Source organism: Halichoerus grypus, chromosome 13, assembly GCF_964656455.1.
Source record: "Halichoerus grypus chromosome 13, mHalGry1.hap1.1, whole genome shotgun sequence".
NCBI classification, from domain to species: domain Eukaryota; kingdom Metazoa; phylum Chordata; class Mammalia; order Carnivora; family Phocidae; genus Halichoerus; species Halichoerus grypus.
Genome location: NC_135724.1, coordinates 84,734,289 through 84,753,391, shown reverse-complemented (window position 1 = coordinate 84,753,391; position 19,103 = coordinate 84,734,289). Strand labels below are relative to the sequence as shown.

General features: G+C 51.8%; 1 protein-coding gene across 3 annotated transcripts in view; it reads right to left on the bottom strand.

Moving 5' to 3' along the window:
- Positions 1–19,103, bottom strand: part of RBM19 (RNA binding motif protein 19) — a 135,092-nt gene that overhangs the window by 63,229 nt on the left and 52,760 nt on the right. Inside the window, exon 22 of one of the 3 annotated variants that reach the window (XM_036123739.2) lies at positions 16,488–17,321. The exons of the other annotated variants lie outside the window; for them this stretch is intronic. Within the exon in view, the coding sequence (XP_035979632.2) occupies positions 17,243–17,321 (79 nt within the window). The 3' untranslated portion in view covers positions 16,488–17,242. Of the gene's footprint in view, positions 1–16,487; positions 17,322–19,103 lie in introns of those variants that run through there. 3 annotated transcript variants of the gene reach the window in all.

Below are 19,103 nucleotides of genomic sequence, written 5' to 3'. Positions count from 1 at the left end.
CCTGGAGTCAGGGACAGAGCCATGGGCTCTGGAGGGCAGGTTCACGTGTGTGAACGCGGGTCATGCCGCCAAGCATCCGAGTGTGTGGGGTGGGGAGGCTCTCCCCTGACACAGTACCCTTTTAGGGCCAGACAAGAGTTGGGGTGTGGGACGACCAAAGAGCCGTAGGCACGTGTGCAGGGAGAGGAGAACCAGCAGCCAGAGGGAAGGAGGCCCCCCTCTGCAGCAACCACTGATCGTCTCGGGACCCAGTTAAGGAGCATCATTTGCGAAGTTCACGAGGAGGGAGAGGTAAGTTAACGTGTCTCTGGCGACATACAAAGCCCCCCACGTGCTTTATCCCTGCTCCCTCGCAGCACTCAGGGGAGGGGCTGTCTGTGCGGATCTGGGCTGTGCCTCCCCGTCCTTGCCTCCCCTCCTCAGTCCATTGGATGATGAGGAAGTGTGGCTACGGCTTTTTCTGAGGCAGCAGGTAGGCAGTGACCTGGGTCTTGGGGTGGGCATGGGCTGGGCTGGGGAAGCGTAAGCACAGAAAAACAATCAAAGGTTTTCGGCTCTTGTGGGGCAGAGTGGGAGGTAATTTAAACCAGACTCGGTTTCTCTGGTTGCACTCAGGCCCCCAGTAAAACAGAAATTCTGTCTGCATCAGATGTGATGTTTCCTACCCCCTGGCAGGGAGCTGTGCTCCCAACAGCGAGGATGAGTTTGTGCCCCCTGTTTGAGTGGCCCCCCTTCAAGCTGGGAGCTGTCAGGAATCCAGAAGCATAGACGGGGTGTAGGGCTGAATTGCACAGGCTGGGGGTCAAGCTGGCTCCTCTACTCTCTGCCTCTGCTTGCTCGTCTGTAAAATGGGGATAATTGCTCTGTTGAGTGGTGGTAAGGATTAAATGAGATAGTATGTCTGAGCCATTTCACATGGAGCTGGGCCTCTAGTGAGCACTCACTAAGAAGCAAAACGAACCAATGAAGGAGTGAATGACAGAATGAATGGGGGAAATCATGTGAGGTAGGTAAAGCTAACTGTGTTTTCTCCTGCCCTCCCAGCCAGTGGCGGGGGGGCTTCTGGGCCAAGACCAGAAACCCATCTTACAGATGAGGAAAGGGGAAGGCGCCCGCCCCGCCTACCTTCAAAAAGCCAAGCTGCAGAGGTGGGACCGGAAGCCCACAGACCAATGCCCCTCTCCCCCAGTGGGCTGTCCTTGTGGCCGCAGGGATGCTCTGTCTGTCTCACCCTCCCCAGCTGGAAAGAGGGAAGTGTGGTTTGCAAGCTGGGATTCTGGGGGACGATTTCACTTGAAACAAGGTTCCCCTTGTGGGGAGAAACCCCACAAGGCATCACCCCGACTCCCCTGTGAGCAGAGAGGGGTTGGGGTACTTCTTCCCAGTGTCCTTCTCCTTTGGGGCCCCCTCTCCGACAGCAGCTCTGCACGCCACGACACCAGTTCCCCTAGGCAGCCCCTCCTCCATTCTCGACTGCTCTCTGGCTCCCCGCCTTGTCACTCTGGCCCCCAGTGCTGGGGGCTGCCAGATGAAACACAGGACACTCAGTTAAAATAAGATTTTCAGACCCAGAACAAGTAACTGTTTCGGATAACTATGTCCCAAATATTGCACGTGACATACTTACACTACAAAATAACAAAACCCAAACCAAATCTCCTCACCCCACTGTAGTTAAAGCATTTTTAAAATCTGAAATTCATATTAAACTGGCGTTTCGTATTTTTATTTGCTACATCTGACCCCCTGGTGGTGACAGATTTCTGCCGTTGGTCTCTGGGCGTCCTGGGTGCCGCCTCTCCCATCCTCCACTGGTCCCCTGTGGGCTCCACAACCCTGCCCGCAGCTATCAGGCACCCATTCACCCAAGTATTTAAAGCAGGGGCATGAATTCTGCTTCCATTTGGCACCATGGCAGATACGAAGGCTCTTATTCTGTGAGCCTCGTCCTGACGAGGGTCCTCTTTCGAGGGGCTTCAAATTCTTTGAGTGAGCAGGACACACTCGGGGTGAGAGCCACAGGGCCTCAGGGCCTGGGCGGCTGGGGCGCCTGGATCTCCGCCTGCCTCAGTCCCTGCACATCTGCTCAACAGCTCGGTCTCAGATCAGAGTCGTCCCTTTTAGGAAGCCTTCCCTGACCATCTGCACCAAACGGCCAGGTACCGCAGAGCCCATCGCGCCATGACAAGTCGGCACCACGAGCATCACTCTCTGACGTCACCTGTTCACGGGCCACCTCCCCGCGTGCACATCGGCTCTGCCAGGGCCGAGGGTAAAAATCAGGGCCACAGAAAGAGAGGGGCCTTCTCTGCCTGTCAACAAAAGCTCCTACGTCACATACTAAGCGCCCCCATGTCCCTAATCAGCTTCATTACGCGTGCAAAGCTTGCCCCAACGGGGGGGGGGGGCGCTGCCCTGTGGGTCCGCAGAGACAGGCGGGTTCCGGGACATTTAGTGTCTTGGATTCTCTGCCCGGGCCTGATAATGACTTTTCTCGACCAAGTTTCTCGGCGGCTGCAGATGCAGAAGAAAGTGCTAGAACGGGAGACAGGTTCAGTTGCCATGATACGGCCGTTGCAGTAATTTAGCCTCAGAGCTCCGGCTCCCCTGGAATAATTTAATGATCTGTCATGGGAAGGGAAGGAGGACAGTGGCGTGTGGCTTGATGTCCCCACCTCCAAAAAATAATCTAAGTTCCCATAGCCAGAGAAGGCCCCCAGTTGGAGAGATGGAAGAGGGAGAACATTTTCTACCAGGACCCAGGTGGGAATGCCTTACCTATCTGCCTTCGTCGGAGGGGAAACCGACAAGCGCATTAGAAAAACCGTAGGGACATCTATTCTAGACTGTGTCTTCCTCTGGCCGCCGCTTATGTTCCTTTTAGATCCAGAGCCCGGAGTGTTTCCTTAAAGCAGCCGCTCATCAAAGCCTCTGACGGGCTTCCTCCCTCCTGCAGGGGCTCCCAGCATGGAGGAAGAGGGGGAGCTGGGAACAGGACAGGGTGTGGAGGAGAAATGGAGCCACTGCCCTGGCCCTGTGACCCCCTGTCTCCCTGACCCGGAGAGGAGGTGGCTCCCACAGACTGGAGGGAACCCTTCGTCCTACAAGCCACTGGTTACTGCCTGGCGCCACCAACTCTTGACATACCCAGGGGCAGGGAGCAGCTCCTTAGGAAGCCAGCCCCCCCTGTTGGTGTGCACACACCCTCTGGCCCCAGGGGGCGAGCCCACCTGCACGTCGCTGACTGTGCACCTGACCAGCACCCCGGACTGCTGAAGCCCAGCCCTCTCGGACTGGAACTTTCACCCGAGTCCCCACCCCAGCCCAGGGCCCTGCTGGTGGGGCAGAGTCCTGGGGGCTTCTGTTCTCCGGGCAGCAGGGCACGGACCTGTGTGCGGAAGCTGCATGGACGAGACAGTGAATGGCAGTGGTATAGGAGGTGGCTGGGTACTGGGGTCTCCCGCTCGAGGTGAAAAGACGGAAAACTGCGTTCCTTCTGGAGCGGACAGATTCACAGCTGCCTCTAGCAGGGCACGGTTCTCTCTGTTTTAACCAGTCCTTTAGGGACAGCGGAGACCTGGCTCTTGGGGCTCTGCCACATTAAGCGAGTCACTGACCCGCGTGTGAACCAGCCTGAGCGGCCTGGGCACGGCCACGGGGGCTCTGGGAAGGGGTCCACGATCAGCAAAGCCTCATCCCGATTCGCCCCAATTCCGCGTCCTGGCAACACTCTCCCTCAGATATAAGGAACGGGCACGTTTTATTTTAAAGGAGCTCTAAGGTCATGCTAAAGAGCGTCGCCAGACAAAACCTGCTTGGCACCAGAAGGAAGAGAGGAGGCACTGGAGCCTGGTGAGTTTCAAATGACAGCTCGGGGCAGCGGAGACGTGGGTGCTGGGATGGCTGTAACGCCGGGGGGACTGCAGCAAGACCAGGGCTGGCTCCTGGGGGTGGGGGGGACGGGGGCTTGGGGACAATTTACTCCTAGGACTTCCGTCGGTCCCCACGCCACCCACAGCCTAAGCAAAGGCACCTGCTTCGCTACTGTGCACGTGTGGCTGGGCCAGTCCCTGCAGAAAGCCCCAGCTCCCCCACTGGGGAGATTCTGGAGCCGCCACAAAGACTCCGGAGACATGGGTTCACGACTCAGCTCTGAGCCTGGGCCTATGCTCCCTGGGTGCATGTGCGGCGATACCAAACCGCCCTCTTCCTCCCGGGACAGGGAGTCAGGTGTAATGTGGGGTCCTTGCGATGCCCTGAAAGAAACAGAGAGCCTAAACATCTTTTTGAAAAAGGTAAAAGGAGAGACAGAGACATATGCTTTTGCGGAACAGGAAAGGCAAAAGGTAGGCCATCTTCCCTAAGAACATTCTTCCCCAGAGTTTTCAAGAAGGGGCCTGTGGCTGCCAAAGTGACCCATGCCAGTGGCAAGGTGGTGACAGACTGCAGGTCTGGACAGTCTGGGCCTAAGCTGCGGGAGGCTGGTCCCGGCAGGACAGCAGGCCAGGGGTTACTGTCCAGTGCAGACGGAGCCCCCTTTGATGGTGAGCCAGACGCGGGTCAAGGTCTCTGCTGAGATTAACCAGCTCAGCCGTCAGAAGTGACAGAAAAGAAGAAAGGAGCTTATCCCACACTGGGAAAGAAACGGTCCCTCCCACGCAGTCCGTCTGCTCTGCCGCAGGAAGGTCCGATGGCACATTGCAAGCTAACAGGCTAGAGTGACTGACCAGCCCACACAGCCAGCCCAAGACAGAGAGGGACAAGGCCTGGGGCCCAAAGAAGGAAAACCAAGCTACCAAGCTTCCTGCTTGGTTTTGCCCAAGGAAACTCTAGGATGAAAGGGCCAACGTTTCTAAGGGTTTGTGTGACCATCTGGGAGCTGCCTGACCTTGGGCAAGTGATGTGTCGATGCTGAGTCCATGTCCCTATCTGTAAAATGGGGATGAAGACCGGACTTTCTTGGGGGTCCCGTGGAAACAGCTCGGTCTGACGACAGGTCAGCAGAATTTTACCATTCAACTTTTGCAGCATACGTAGGGTGGTCATCTTGGGGGAGGTGACATCTGGGTGGATCGTGACCACTGTGAAGGGGCAGGGCGTGTGCTTATCTGGAACAGAGGGTTCCAAGCACAGGGAAGAGCAAAGTCAAAGGTGCTGAGCAGGCTGGGAGGCCATTGTGGCTGGAGATGACACTAATAATATGGGCAGGGAGGCCCACCATCATGCCCAAGGACAGAGGTGTCTGGCCGGGTGAATCGGTATGATTTGGAGAGGAAAGCCTGTTTCCTTAGAGACTTCTAGAAAATCTGCATTGGAAGAGAGTTCAGTGTTCCTCTAGACCCGTCACCAGTTTTTGGACAGCCTACGCACTCAGAATGTTTTGTGGTTTTTTTTTCCATTTTTTAAATGGTTGGCGAGAAAAAAATCAAAAGGATAATATTTCATGGCATAAGAAATTGATGTGACATTCCAACTTCAGTGTCCACAATAAAGATTTATTGGACCAGCCCTGCCCCCTTGTTTACTTATTGTCTCTAGCTGCTTTCCAACGCCAAGGGCAGGGTGGATGGAATCACAGAGACAGAGACCCTCTGACCACAAAGCTGAAAATGTTTCCTATTCTGGCCCTTTACGGAAAAAGGTTGCCAACCTCTAATCTAGGCAAGCCATTCTCGCCCCTGGCTGCAGATCTGGACCAGTGTGGGGTGGGAGGGGGTTTAAACAAATGCACCCAGAGGTTCTGATTTAATTGGCTGGGGTTTGGTCCAGTCTTTCTGACTTTCTGAAAGCCCCCCAAGGTGAACTGGATATGACCTGGGGGTTGGTTCCCTTGACTTGCTGCCCAACCCCCCGTCATCCGCCACCAAGCTGGGGTTGCTTTAGTGAGATTCTGAGTCAGGGGCCTTTGCCACGACGCCCGGGATGCTTTTTGTAAGACCCAATGCTTTCAAGACATTCCCTTTGGAGTGCTGTTACATAACCCATCTGTTTAATGACATAACGCCTAACAAGAAGCCAACTAGTCACATCACTCAAAGGGTATTTGACACTGCTTTGCGACTACTATGTACATTTCGGCCCAAACCTAGTCTGGCTTTAAACCTGATCTTCTAAGTGCGGAATCCAGCAGCCACTGACTCAGCGGATGGTGCTGGTTCATGAGGAACGCTGTTCACCGTTCACGTGGTTTTAGACTCCTGGCAGCTACAATAATTACTGCAATTTCCTCACAGTTGTGCTCTGTATTTTTTCAAAGCCACTTTACGTGCCTTCTCTCTGAAGAGTCTCAAGAAAAACATGAGGTGAGGTGCAAGGATGGGTATTGTTTTCCCCCCATTTAGCAGATGAGCGAAGTGAGGCTCTGAGAGGCTCAGGGATGAACAGAGGGCTTAAGACTTTGGCCTCTGACAGGTCTGGGCTTCCATCCCGCCTCCCCCTGCTTCTTGGCTGCCGGCAAGGGACGGCACCTCTCTCAGCGTCATCTCCCTTCCCTACGTCCGACCTGGCGGTACACACGCATCTCCTGGGATGAGGAACAGAAGGGATGCTTGAGACCTTAGCTTGGCACTGAGCACACGGTCATTACTAAAGGCAAACATTAAAGGCAGTGGTTTTTCAGGGGCACGGGCACCCAGAGGGCCTGTGGGCATGTGGAGGAGCTGTTTCTGGTTGTCACAATGATGGGGAGCATGACTAGCATTTCCTGGGTGGTGGCCACACATGTGAAATACCCCACAGGCACGGGACAGTGCCCCCCCATGCCAGAGCACCCCATTTAGAAACACTGGGGCCCTCTCAGCTCCTCTGCTGTTTCCTCTGCAAACAGGTCCCTCTCCCCACAGTCCAGGGTTCTCCAGCCTCAGCACTGCTGACACCTGAGGGGTGCAGGGGGGTGTGATTCCCCATGGTGGGGGCTGTTCTGTGCCGTCTAGGATGCCGACCAGCAGCCCTGCCCCTACCCACCAGACGCCAGCAGCACCCTCCACGTTGTGACAACCAAAAACTAACTCCAGACATTGCCATATGTCCCCCGACAGGCAGAAGTGCCCCGGATTGAACACCAATGCTGTAGGTAAAGAGATATAGCCCAAGAATGTGGCTCTTTTTGGCTCCCTGGCACCAAAGGGCAAGGAAAACCAGTAGGAACGCGGTGGGTACGCATCTGGAACACTGAAGTCATTTTAGCCCCACGTCTGATTGCAGGGTTCGGCAACCCCGACGTGAGAGACCCCATCGTGAAGTCTGTGTTGACTTGGGAATTCTTTGCGTAGGAAGTAAGAATGACACACAGTCTCACTTGCCTGGTACACAAAGATTACATTCTCTTGCAGTCGCTATGCATTTGAGACGACCCCCACGGGTCCTCAATTTAAGGCAGAAGTGTGCTTGCTTCCTGATCACAAAACATCTGCTTTCTGGTGTTGCTGACATTTTTTTTTTTTATATATACTTAAAAAAAAGAGAGACAGAGAGAAGAAAAGAAAAGAATGAATTTTAAACTGCTTAGGTAAAACGCAGTGAATACAAAGCATATTTATTCCCCTGCCTGGATGCACAGCGCTTGCAAAGACACACACGTGGAGCAATTTATATTATGGAGAGAGAAGGCTCTTCAAGGAAGGAGGGAAATCACAGGCATCCCTCTGCACTTCAGTCAAGCAGGGCGGGGGGGGGGGGGGAAGACCCGTAATTGATCAGAGCGCCCCGTTCTCCGATGGGCACCGCCCTCCCCAGCTCCCGCTCCCAGGCTGCATCCACCCTGGCTCTGCCGCCTGGCAGCTGGGAGCCCGGGAGTGCTAACCTCACTAACTGAATAAATGAACTCTGACAAGCCTAAATGGTTGTTTGGATGGATCCTCTCTCATCCCCCCGCCCCCCTTCGCTGCCCAAAATAAAATAAATTAAATAAAGCACGAGACACAATCTGAGTCTTTTACGGTGGCGTTCTCCAGGAGGAGTCAGAACGATGCTAATGATCCCGGGGCCCGCCGGGGGCTGAGCCGGGCTGAGCCGGGGGCCTGGAGTGGCCGGGGTGTTCTCCCCGTCCTCAGCTCCTGCGTTTGCTTTGCCTCCCGTGGCTCCCACTCTGGCAGGGGCGGGAGGGCCTGAAGAGGATTCAGGCGCTGCCATAGGTGTCTTCAGCCAATGGGAGGTGATGGCAGCCGCTTGCACCTGGCCGACAGTTGCTGTCCTAACAGCCTCACAACCGGCAGCTCGATAATAACTTGAAAATGAGATACAAATGAGTGGCTCTTCGTGAGTGGGGATGCGCCGCACGCCACTCTCTCCCCCACCCCGGCGTGGCAGGCAGCGCTCGGGGATGCTGCAGCTAAGCTCCGGCCGCGGTGCGGGGACGGGTTAAAACAATCCACCAAACCTGCTGGACGTGGACGACTGCTCCCGTTCCGTTCCCCATACGGGGGGTCCCGCAGGACTACTGAAATCCACCCCCCTCCCCCGCTCCCTCCCACCACGAAGGGATGCTGCACAGTGCGAAATACAGCCGGACATGCTGATGGGAGTCACGGAGCAGAAACACCTAGGGGGGTGAGTCTGTCCACCACTCCGGGGAGGCTGCCCCGCGAGCCCCAGCCAGAGAGAGAGAACCATGGACTCCTGCCCAGGATACATGGCACCCATCCCTGGCCCGGCCCCTGGGCTGTTTTTCTGTTTTTATTCATCAAGCCAACACTTTCCCTAAAACTTGGGCTGTTTCTCCCATGGGGAAGTCAACATTAGCACAACTTGTTTAGAAAAGCACAAATAAACCCCAGGGAGTATGGAGTGTGTGGTCAGCACTTCTCTGTGTTTCCCAGGATTGGAGGGGCTCAGAGGGGCTCAGAGGCAGGCAGATCTGAAACTTCCTTCCCCGTCGCCAGGGTCTCGGCCCTTGCCTGGGCTCTCTTCCGGCCTGTCAAGGCATGGTCTGAGAACACCAAGCAGGGCTGGGGCTGTCCAGGCGGGAGGGGGGAGAGGGGTTGTGACATCCATTTACTTGAGGATGCGGTATGCTTCTGAAAATTCCAGGGCACACACTGTACTCCAGGAGGTTTAGAGGCCCTTAAAAACCCACCGATTTTTCTTTTCTAAACTGGTCTGGGTTGAGCTTGGCTACATTAAGAGAAGCTGAGGTGATGGCTCAGGCAGGGGTGGAAAAAAAGCTCTTTTGCGAACAAGCCGTTAAAGGGACTTTATTTAAATTCAAGGTAGGCAGAGTATAATTGTCCCAGGGAAGTGCAATCATGCTGCCGGGATTAAAACCTCTTCCACATGCCTCTCTCTTTCTTCGCACTCATTTCCCTGCAGAAAGCCTTTATTCGTCCGTCCATGTGTCGGGTAAACACTTAGCTTATTCCGTTTGTGTGTGACAATGCACATCCTGAATAACCCCGTCTGTGGCGCCCGTGCCTACTTTAAATTGTAAACTCCCATAAAGAAAGGATCAGCCCGGTGTAACTTACTCTGTGAGCTGAGCCATTATAGAAGGCTTTTAAGTGCTACACTCGGAAGGACAAGAGGCTCTCAGCATCCCATGAATAGGTGAGAAGCCTATCTGGGGGTTACGTCCAACCTCACCTACGGAGCCAGGGAGAGAACACAGACTGGAACTCAGGCTCGGGTCTCGGTTCTGCCACTTAACCAGCTACGAGACCTCAGGCGAGGCACTTAACCTCTCTGACCCGCTGTCTCCTCATCTGTGAAATGGTGATATTCATACCGGCCTGCCTGCATAGGCAGCTGAGAAGAGGATGTGGGGAGGTGCCCATCACGGGCACGGTGGCGCGTCGTGGGGACATGGGGCACCGTGCACCTGCCTCTGCTCCATTTCCCAGAGTCTCTGCACAACAAGGTTCTTCTTTTGAATAGGAAGAATTTTAGAAGAATAAAACTTCGACTCGCTAAGAGCAGAAAGATTCAAAGGACTTCTGTCTACGAAAGAGTTTCGAGGTCCCAGCAAGTGCTGGGCGAAACCAGCACGGGAGCCATACCGTCCTGGCTTTGTTTAGTGCAATCAGATTTTCAGAGGGGCTGGCTTCGGGGTCCATCCTGAACAGAGATGAGGGAAGAGAATGCTGAGCCGCTCGGGAGGTGAGCTGGGCCTTGAGTCAGATCCCGAATATTTCATGAAGCCCCCTCCACGCCCTCCTTCCCTGGCACCTCTGGTAGAGCAATGGGCAGCTGTCTTACTTTGGAGAAATACTTTTCCTTCTGAATCCACAGCAATCTCCATTCTCAGTGTAGACAATAGGCCACATGCACAGTAATGCAAAGGAGGAAATAATAAGTACCAGTGAGCTCACCAACAATGGACTGTTACTCTGGTGCATTTCCTTCTTGTCTTTTGTTTTTCTATGTGTGTTTACTCTGAAGTCATATGCTAGACTATTTCGACTCTTGCTTCCTTCCCTGAATTGCTGGATCACAAGCAACTCCGCCCTCAGTGACGTTCTTTCTAAGCACTGTTGGTGTCTTTCTGGTAGTCCACCCATAATTTACTGAACCCATCCTCTCTGTTGGTTTTTAACAGTGTTTCCAATTTTTTGCTGTCAAAAGCGACCCTTCGTGGACAATCCCCTACATGTGGAAAGTTTGTTGAAATTTCCAATTATTTCTTGAGGATGAAAATCTAGAAACGGAGTGACTGGATGGAAGGATAGGACCATTTTCCTATTGTGCTGCCCAACATGGCGGCCGCTGCCACGTGCGACTATTTAAAATGAAAAGGAAAGATGCTTATTTTGCTATTTAAGGTTAAATTACATAAAACCGAAATTTGGTCCCTCTGTCGGGCAAACTGCGTTTCAAGAGCTCAGTGGCTACCACCCTGGGCATAGTTCCGTTGTTGCAGAAAGTTCTCGAGGAACACGCTACACCCTTGTAGCCTGGGCTCGTGCAGGAGCGGGGCGTGGCACTGCTGGCTGGCACCTTCCCCTTCGTCCAAGCCGGCGTCATCTTCCCCCCCCGCCCAACCCCACTGCCGCATCCTTCTCTCCACTTTGTACTCAAGTCAAAATTTCTCGAAACTTCCCAGCAGCGCACCTTACCCCATACGGCAGATGAGAATAAACACCTGCTTCTAAAGACTCAGTGAGTGTACCTCGTGGTCGTCTGTGCTTATTCTAACATTTCACGTAAACTTTGCATTCTAATGCACAACATGGCCATATCTGTGCAAAACTTAAAAAGATATGTTTTTTTTTTCTGTATTACTGAGTACAACATGCTGCAGGAGGATGCTCCCTGTTAATCTTGTGGTTTTAGGCTGTAGAATGCAGCCAGAGTATGCTCTCTGTAGCTTGAGAACCAGAGGCTTAAATTCAGCCTGCCAGACTGTGGGAACCCTCCAGGGGAGCCCTATCTCTTTAGGGGGCTGGGTGGTAGACTCAGAATCAGCAGGCACTCCTGCTTTTTCCCCTTCCTGCTCTGGTTGCTAGGGAGCTCCGACTTAAGTTTAGTGCCCCTTTACTGAAGTACTCCTCAGTCTGGGAGTCATAATATAATTTTCTTCCAACTGACATCTTTCTGAAATTTCTGCACTGATTGAACTGAGGTCTCGATCCTTCTGGAAGTAGATGAGGAATCTACTTGCAAATCGAGAAAAACAAATACAAGGCAACTTTACAGATTCCTAGATAAGGTGCTGAGACCCGGAAGTCCCTGTGGCAATCAGGGCATCCTCTTCCTGAGAAGGGAAGATACTGTGCACCTGCTCCCTCTGACGAAGGAAGATCCGGGCTGGCACTCAAAGCTGGCGCTGTCTGACCACGGAGCCCAGGCTCTGGCTGAAAGTGCGTCACAGAGGCTCACGAGGGACAGCCACCCACCCACAGATGGTCCCAGGCTTTCTGTTCCTGGGCGAGAGCTGTTCCCTTCCCCAAGCCTGCTCTTCTGGCCAGAGGACAAGGCCCGTCACAGGGGACGCCGTGCACAATGAGAGCCACTTAGGCCCACAGCCAGGAAGCCCCATTAACTGAGGCTCCTGCCCAGCGCACACAGTGATGACTGATATTCGTAATGATGACCCGAGGCCCTGCAGGCCCTGAATCGCCTTCTGGATCGTCAAAGATTCAATTACACTCCACCGAGTTCCAATGTTAAGTATATTTTATTCTATTCTAATTCCTTGGAAATTGGCCATCCATGGTATCAATGGTAACTCTCCATTAACCCGGATGGTGGGTCTGCCAGAAAGCCCCATCCCTCAGCTCTGGTTGGGTTAGAAGGAGCTACACATGAGTTTGAAAAGAAGGACACGGCAGGCTGCTGGGGCTTCGGGAATGGGGGAAGGCCGGCTGGTGGGAGAAAATCCAGCCTGGGCTGCGGGTCAGAAGCAGCCTTGCCATTTGCCCGCTGTGTGACTTTTTCCCTGCTCTGCACTCCATTTTCCTCATCTGTAAAATGGGCTGCAACATTCCCTCAGAGGGAAGAGATAATGTGGGGCATTAAGAAGGGCCCAGTAGAGCTATATGTACTAAACCAGAAAGATCACCAAGATACCTTTCAGACAAGGGGAAAAAAAGCCTAGTGATACGTAAAACATGGCACCATTTTTGTCTAAATGCACACGACTCAATTGCCTATGCTGACCACAGGTTCACTGATGTGTGAAATGCGGAGGAAGGCTCTGGAAGGAGAGTTCTCAAATGGGGAACAGGAATGTCTTTGGGGAGGAGGGTGGCCCTGACCAGGGGTGGCCATCGATGAAAGGGTCTCTCAACAAGGACAACAGGAATGTGTCAACTGTGTAAGTAAACTTTAATAACTTTTTAATAGAGAAAAACCATATGTATGTTTAAACCATACATAAATGAAATAAGCCACACGTGTATATACATACATATACATATACATAGAGAGAGAGAGCACGAGGGAGCATGCGCGTGTTGTGTGGTAGGGTCCAATAATGGATGAATAATTACTATGAGGCTGAACGAAGTAAAAGCGTTCTTTCTGCCAGTCAAAGATAGCTCCATGTTGGCATTCTTACAAAGTCTAACTTAATACCTGCAGGCTAAAGAGCACCCTAACTCACCTGCTGGCCAGAGGGGGCTGGAAGGAGGAGGGAAATTAAAACGAACCCAACCTACCGCCACAGAAAACCCCTGGGCCCTGGGTGGGCATACGTGCTCTGTGGTTCGCCCTGGTGCAAAGGTTTGCGGGGCGAGCCCGCTTCTCCAGATGCGGCAGCCCCAGCACACAGGATGCTGCTGAGAGCTCAGGGGGATTTCTCAGCTGGAGGCCGTGTATACTTCAAAGACTTAGGGCAGTCAAGGCCAGGGGCATCCTCTGCAGAAATCAGGCTGCGCAGCCAGGGTCTGCCCCCTGCCTGGGAGGAGCCACTTCCCCCCTCTCCTTCCTCCTCCCCCCGCCCCCCACTCCCGACTCCTGGGTCTAGACCGCGGCCACTGGGCCTTGCCAGGAACACTGCGAGGCATGGACATGCAAGTGAATTAATTTTCTTCTAAGACTTTTATGTTTTGGATGCTTCGTGACACCCCTTTGAGATGACTGCGGGCAGCCTGGGGTTTTTCCAAAATCGGAGCTGGGAAATCAATGTTCTGAATTGCATTTTACGAGCAAGCAGAGGTGAAGAAGCGGGGGGAGGCAAGAGGAACAGCCTACTAACCCTGGATACCAATCCCGGGCCCCACAGTGAAATGCAGGAAGAGCCGAAACAAAATGGAATCTTGAGGCCCTGAGGCCCACACAGCCGTTCTGGTTATAACAAAATAACCTCCGCTGCGTACGCAGTGCTGGTTTGCACCGAATGCTAGGCCACAGGTCCCCAAACTCTCTTGGTTCATGCATAGTGCTCTTGGCCTCTCAGTTCTTTTAGCACGGCATTTCTAGGTCAAAAGGCATACATAGCAGTCTGGTGGTGACAACTCCACGGTGTAACCTTACAGCGACAGCAGTATTAGCTGGTACCATCTCTGATAGCTGTCCCTATATTCTTCTCAAAAATCTGAAATAGCCCACAGTGCACCTGTGAGTTCATGGGGGGGGGGGCACCCTCAAGGTGCCTCGGTGCACAGTTTGGGAACCAGGTACCGGGCTAACTGCATTATTTTCATTATCTCAATCTTTCCAATGACCCTGACACGTATATACTATGGTCCCCATCTTACAGATGCAGATACTGAGATTCAGGGTACTTAAGTGACTTATCCAAGTCTGATAGCCAGTAATGGAGGAGCCAACATTTGAACACTGATCTGGATCTGATAGACAACCAGGGCTGCCCTGTTCAGTGGCACAGGTTGAATACTACACAATTCTAGAGAGAGTCACTCCCACAGACTACAATGCTGATGCTCTAAATCATTAAGCTAACAGCTGGTGTTAGATTTAGCACAAACAAAGCCTCCAGCTGTAACAGCCCCTTCACTGAGCAGCCTCTTCTTGACTTGACTTCTATGATCACTTCAAGGGCCTCCGCCCGCATTGTTTCCCCAGCAAATTCAGACTGGCAGGACATGCTAAAGAACTCCAAAAGCTTCATTTAACCTTGGTAACCAAGCAGCAAAATGATCAACTCCAACAGTGTAAACTGCATGAAAACTGATGGTAGGTGTTTCAACCACAAGCAGGCTTGGCAGAGAAAAAGATCTAGAGGTCTAAGTGGACCCAACAAGGATTGTGGACCGAAAATTTGTGCTCTTGTCAGAGTTGCTCAAAATAAGGTCTGCTGCCTCTCTGATAGATTTGGGCATATGTGCGTGTATACGTATGTGACAGTACAGGCAGGGCTGTGGGGAGGCTTAGCGACTTTGCAGGCTAATTTAAAAATGTTTGGTTTCTATTTAGACAATCTGTTAATATACATATATGCATGTGTATTAGAACGGTGCTTAAAGAGACTTGGCACCCGGCGGTGTGGGCACAGTGATTTCCAAAGACCTGGGATGGAGGAGCCAGGACCTGTCTCAGGATGATGGTGGACTCTGTATCGTGTGGAACCTGTCTGCCCGTGTTCCAATTTGCAACAAGAGATTGATTAGCCAGAGCGATCAATGAAACGCTCTCCTGTTCTCAATTTTGAAAGTAATTGGTTATCCACTCATTGATAATTTCAATAACACTACGACGCTAACTTTTATTTTTAAGTGATCAGGACGGCTTTGCAGAACCACTAAGCAACACTGCGCTAAGAGGGGTGTTCGATGACTGGCTGAGTTTACATACGCCAGGGGTCTGATTCTGCTGAACTGGCAGGTAGAACCTTCGAGTCAGTACTCCTGTTCTGCATGCACTTACTTATGTACACAGGCGTTCTTTGCATTAGTATTTGCTGATGTCAAGGCACCAAAGCAGATTATAGATCTGGACCCCGGGCTACATCTTTCTAATATCAAAACCCCCATTCTGACTTTAGCTCCCGCAAAACAACATCATCCATCACACTAAAATAATGGTTAATTTGAATTTTATTGATTTTAAATTTTGTTTGTATTTAATTTGAAAACATGCTTTGGTTTTATAGTCCTAAGAGAACCATAAGCGTAAGTTGTCAGTTTATTCTCCGTGGTACGTTTGTACGTGGCTAAGTAACATAATGATAAAAACATTCCCATCACCCCTGTGGGGGAAGGGCCCCAGGAATTTTATTTTTCTTCAAAAGGGCTCTTTGTACATTGCTCAAGAAATGAGACACTGTTAAGAAAATACTGCCGCGGCCTGTGATTTTACGGACTGTTCCTTTAGGTAGAAAACCCTTTCAGAGACCACCCCCCTCACTTCAGAGTGGCCTTGGGGAGGACCAGGAAGGCAAGAGCTCCACACTAGGTGGCAAGGCCATGGCTCTCAGCCGGCGGACTCGGGTGCTCCGGGAGCCCTCGGCACCACACAGAACCACTGTGTCTGGGCCAGAGAAAGGCCAGGTACCTTCCCAAGACCCTTGATCTTGTCCTCACAGCAAACCACACACCGCTGTTAACCTCACCCTTCTCTAGAGATAGACCCGGAGTCCTAGGACACCACCATACCAGTGGCGTGGAAGACCTCGTTTTTAGTGGTGCATCAAGCATCGACCTCCCCCTAAATGAAGACAGTCCCTTTCCCTCCTGGAGTTCACGTTTGTTTCTGTAACCCAGCACCCGGCACAGTCCCTGGCTCATTAGAGATGCTCAGTAAATATTTGCTAAACCGGTGAGTTATTTCTTAACTAAAAAGCAGTGTGTCGAGACCTCCCTTTTCCATGGAAGGCTCCGAGTCACGTGAGCAGGCAGAAGCTGCTCCTGCTCAGAAGCCTCCCAAGATATCCTGGGGCTCCCACTGCCTTTCAGCACCCAGGATGCTGGAGACACAGAGCACAATTATCAGCTGCAACAAAGAGCCCACTGACTGCCGCTCTCCCGGCAAGCCCAGACAAAGCACGGAGACCTTGTAACTGAAAAGGCTCTGAATGGAACGGGGAGAGAGGAGGTGTGAAAGCAAGGCTGGAGCAGGCTGCAGGGAAGGAATCAGGGCGCACAATGCCCCCCTCTCCCTCACCCCCGGGACCTGCGCGCTCTCCCCAGGGCGCCTCGTCCCACCGTCTGGGCCTTTGTCACCTCCTCTGGAATCAGGCGAGGTGCGGAGGGAAAGAAAATGTCAGCTGCGACTCAGGACCATATCTATGGAATTGCAAAGGAAGAAAACAAGAAGAAGAGAAAAAAACCCTTCTTGACTCTCAGAATTTATTACTCTTTTTTGAAAGAGGAAAACGAAGCGGGCTTCCACATGGGCCCCGGTCTGGGCCCGCCTCTAGCAGCCAGTGTGGCAGACGGAAACATAAAAGCTCCAGCGATATGCGATTAATGCCACATTCTTAGGTGAATCCCTGTAGCTGCTTACCTATCAAAGAGGCTGCTCCCGCGTCCGCGGCAGACATCACTAATCAATTGCAATGCCGTTTCCTGCAGAGACAGCTTCGCCATCCTCCAACACAGGACTCTAGGCAGCCATGACCAACCGGTTCGTGTCGGCTTGCAAGGAGGAAGCTGTCGGCCTGGGCTGGCCTCGCCCGACTCCTTCACTGATTCATTCAACAAACGGAGACTCTGAGAAGTCACGCCACTGCCCAAGGTGACCTCAAGGGCTCAAGGCAGAGCTGGGCCAGAATTCAGGTCTCCTGACTCCCTGGCCAGTGTTCTGATCACTTGGAAAATCACACTGGCTCCTTTCCAAGCGGACAGCTGACTTCTGATGGCCATGGCACAAGGACAACACGAGAAAGGAGAAGTCGGGTAACCAGAGTATCTCATCCGAGCAAGCGCTGCTTTGTCCTGGTTTGAGCAGCAGTAACTTTGACAGCCTCTGACCATCCCCTGGTGGACATACTGGTGGGCAGAGAGCAGGATAATTAAAAAAGGGGAAGCAAAGGGTCTGCAACAGATTTTCTGCAAAGCGGGCCTCTCAAATGTAGAGAGTCTCACCCAGCGCACATCCCCATCAAACGCCTCGGGGCTGTGCTCCTGGGGATCTTAAATGGCGAAGGGCATGCTCCGAGAAACGTGGCTTTGTGCCCAGCCCGCCAGGCCCAGCGTCTGGAGGGACAGAGATCGACAGGAGCCTGAGGAAGTTATGAGCTGGCTTCTGAGCTCTCTGAGAAGGGGGTAGTGACACAGGACTGCCGCTTTCTCACTGCAAACAACTGACGCTTAATATTTATCTATGTTCCCTACAGCACCAGGTTCACGCACGAACCTACTAAATAGAAGTAGATTCCAGGAGATCAAATACACGTATGAGCCAGTCTCTTCATTTCCCTGGGTTCCGTTAGCCTAGATTTAAGTGATAAAGTATATATACTGTTTATATAGTATATACAAGTTGGGATAATTTCTCTTCCTCATTCCCACCCCCGCCTCACCTATTAACTGTGTGTCTGCTGAATGCTGATATCCTTCTGACCAAAGGCTCAGACCACCTGCAGCTGACCCAAAGGCCAGAGGATTCTCCATTCTCTGACCCCCCAGGGACGCTAAAGCTGACAATATTTCGGGTGCAAATGTCTTGAAGGGAGTGAGCCTGGCCTCTTACTCCAACAGAAATCCCTTTTATAGCACCCTTAACAGATAGTTGCCTTAGTCTTCACTTGCTTGCCCCTGATGACGGGCAACTCACTACTGTAGGGTGTGGCCTTTCGTAATCCTTTATGGATTTGGATATTTGTTTTTTTAAAAAACTTTTTATTCTAAGATAATTATAGACTCACAGACAGTTGTAAGGAATAATCAGGGAGATCCTCTATAGCCTTCACCCAGTCTCCCCCAGTGGTAACATCTCGTAATAGTATGATATCACAACCAGAAAATTGACATTAATGCAATCACTGACCTTACTCAGATCTCACCAGTTTTATATGCACGCATTTGAGTATATGTATTTAGTTCTATGCAATTTTACCACTTGTAGATTCGTGACCAGTCAAGATACAGAACGTTCACTGCAGGGATCCCCTGTGCTTTCTTTTCACACACACCACCACCCTCTTTCTCTCTGCCTACCTGACCCCCAATTAATGCTCCCCATCTCTCTAATCTTATCATTTTAAGAATGTTATAGGAATGGAATCATGCAGTGTCTACCTTTTGGAGATTTGCTTTTCCCACTCGGCATAATGCTCCAGAGATTTCACAAATGGGTTGTTAGGTGTACCAACAGTTTGTCCCTTTTTATTGCTTCGTAGTATTCCGTGGCACGGAGGAACCATGGCTCATTTAACCACTCGCCCGTTGAAGGACATTTGGGTGGTTTCTGCGTTTCGGCTAAAATGAATAAAGCTGCTATGTGCATCTGTATCCAGGTTCCTTCCTCCGTCCCTCTTTTCCTTCCTTCTTTGTAGCTTTAGTGAGATACAATTCACACACCGTGCAATCCAACTGTTTAGAGTGTATGATTCAACAGTTTCTAGTATATTCACAGAGTTGTGAATCATCACCATGGCTGTAGAAAGTTTTCATCAGCTTAGAAAGAAACCCCAAGTCCTTTAGTGCTCGCCTCCCCAACCCTGTTCCCGATCCGCAAGTAACCATTAATCCACTTTCTTTCTCTATTTGTCCATTCTGGACATTTTATGTAAATGGAATCATGTAATACGTGCTCTTTGGGGACTGGCT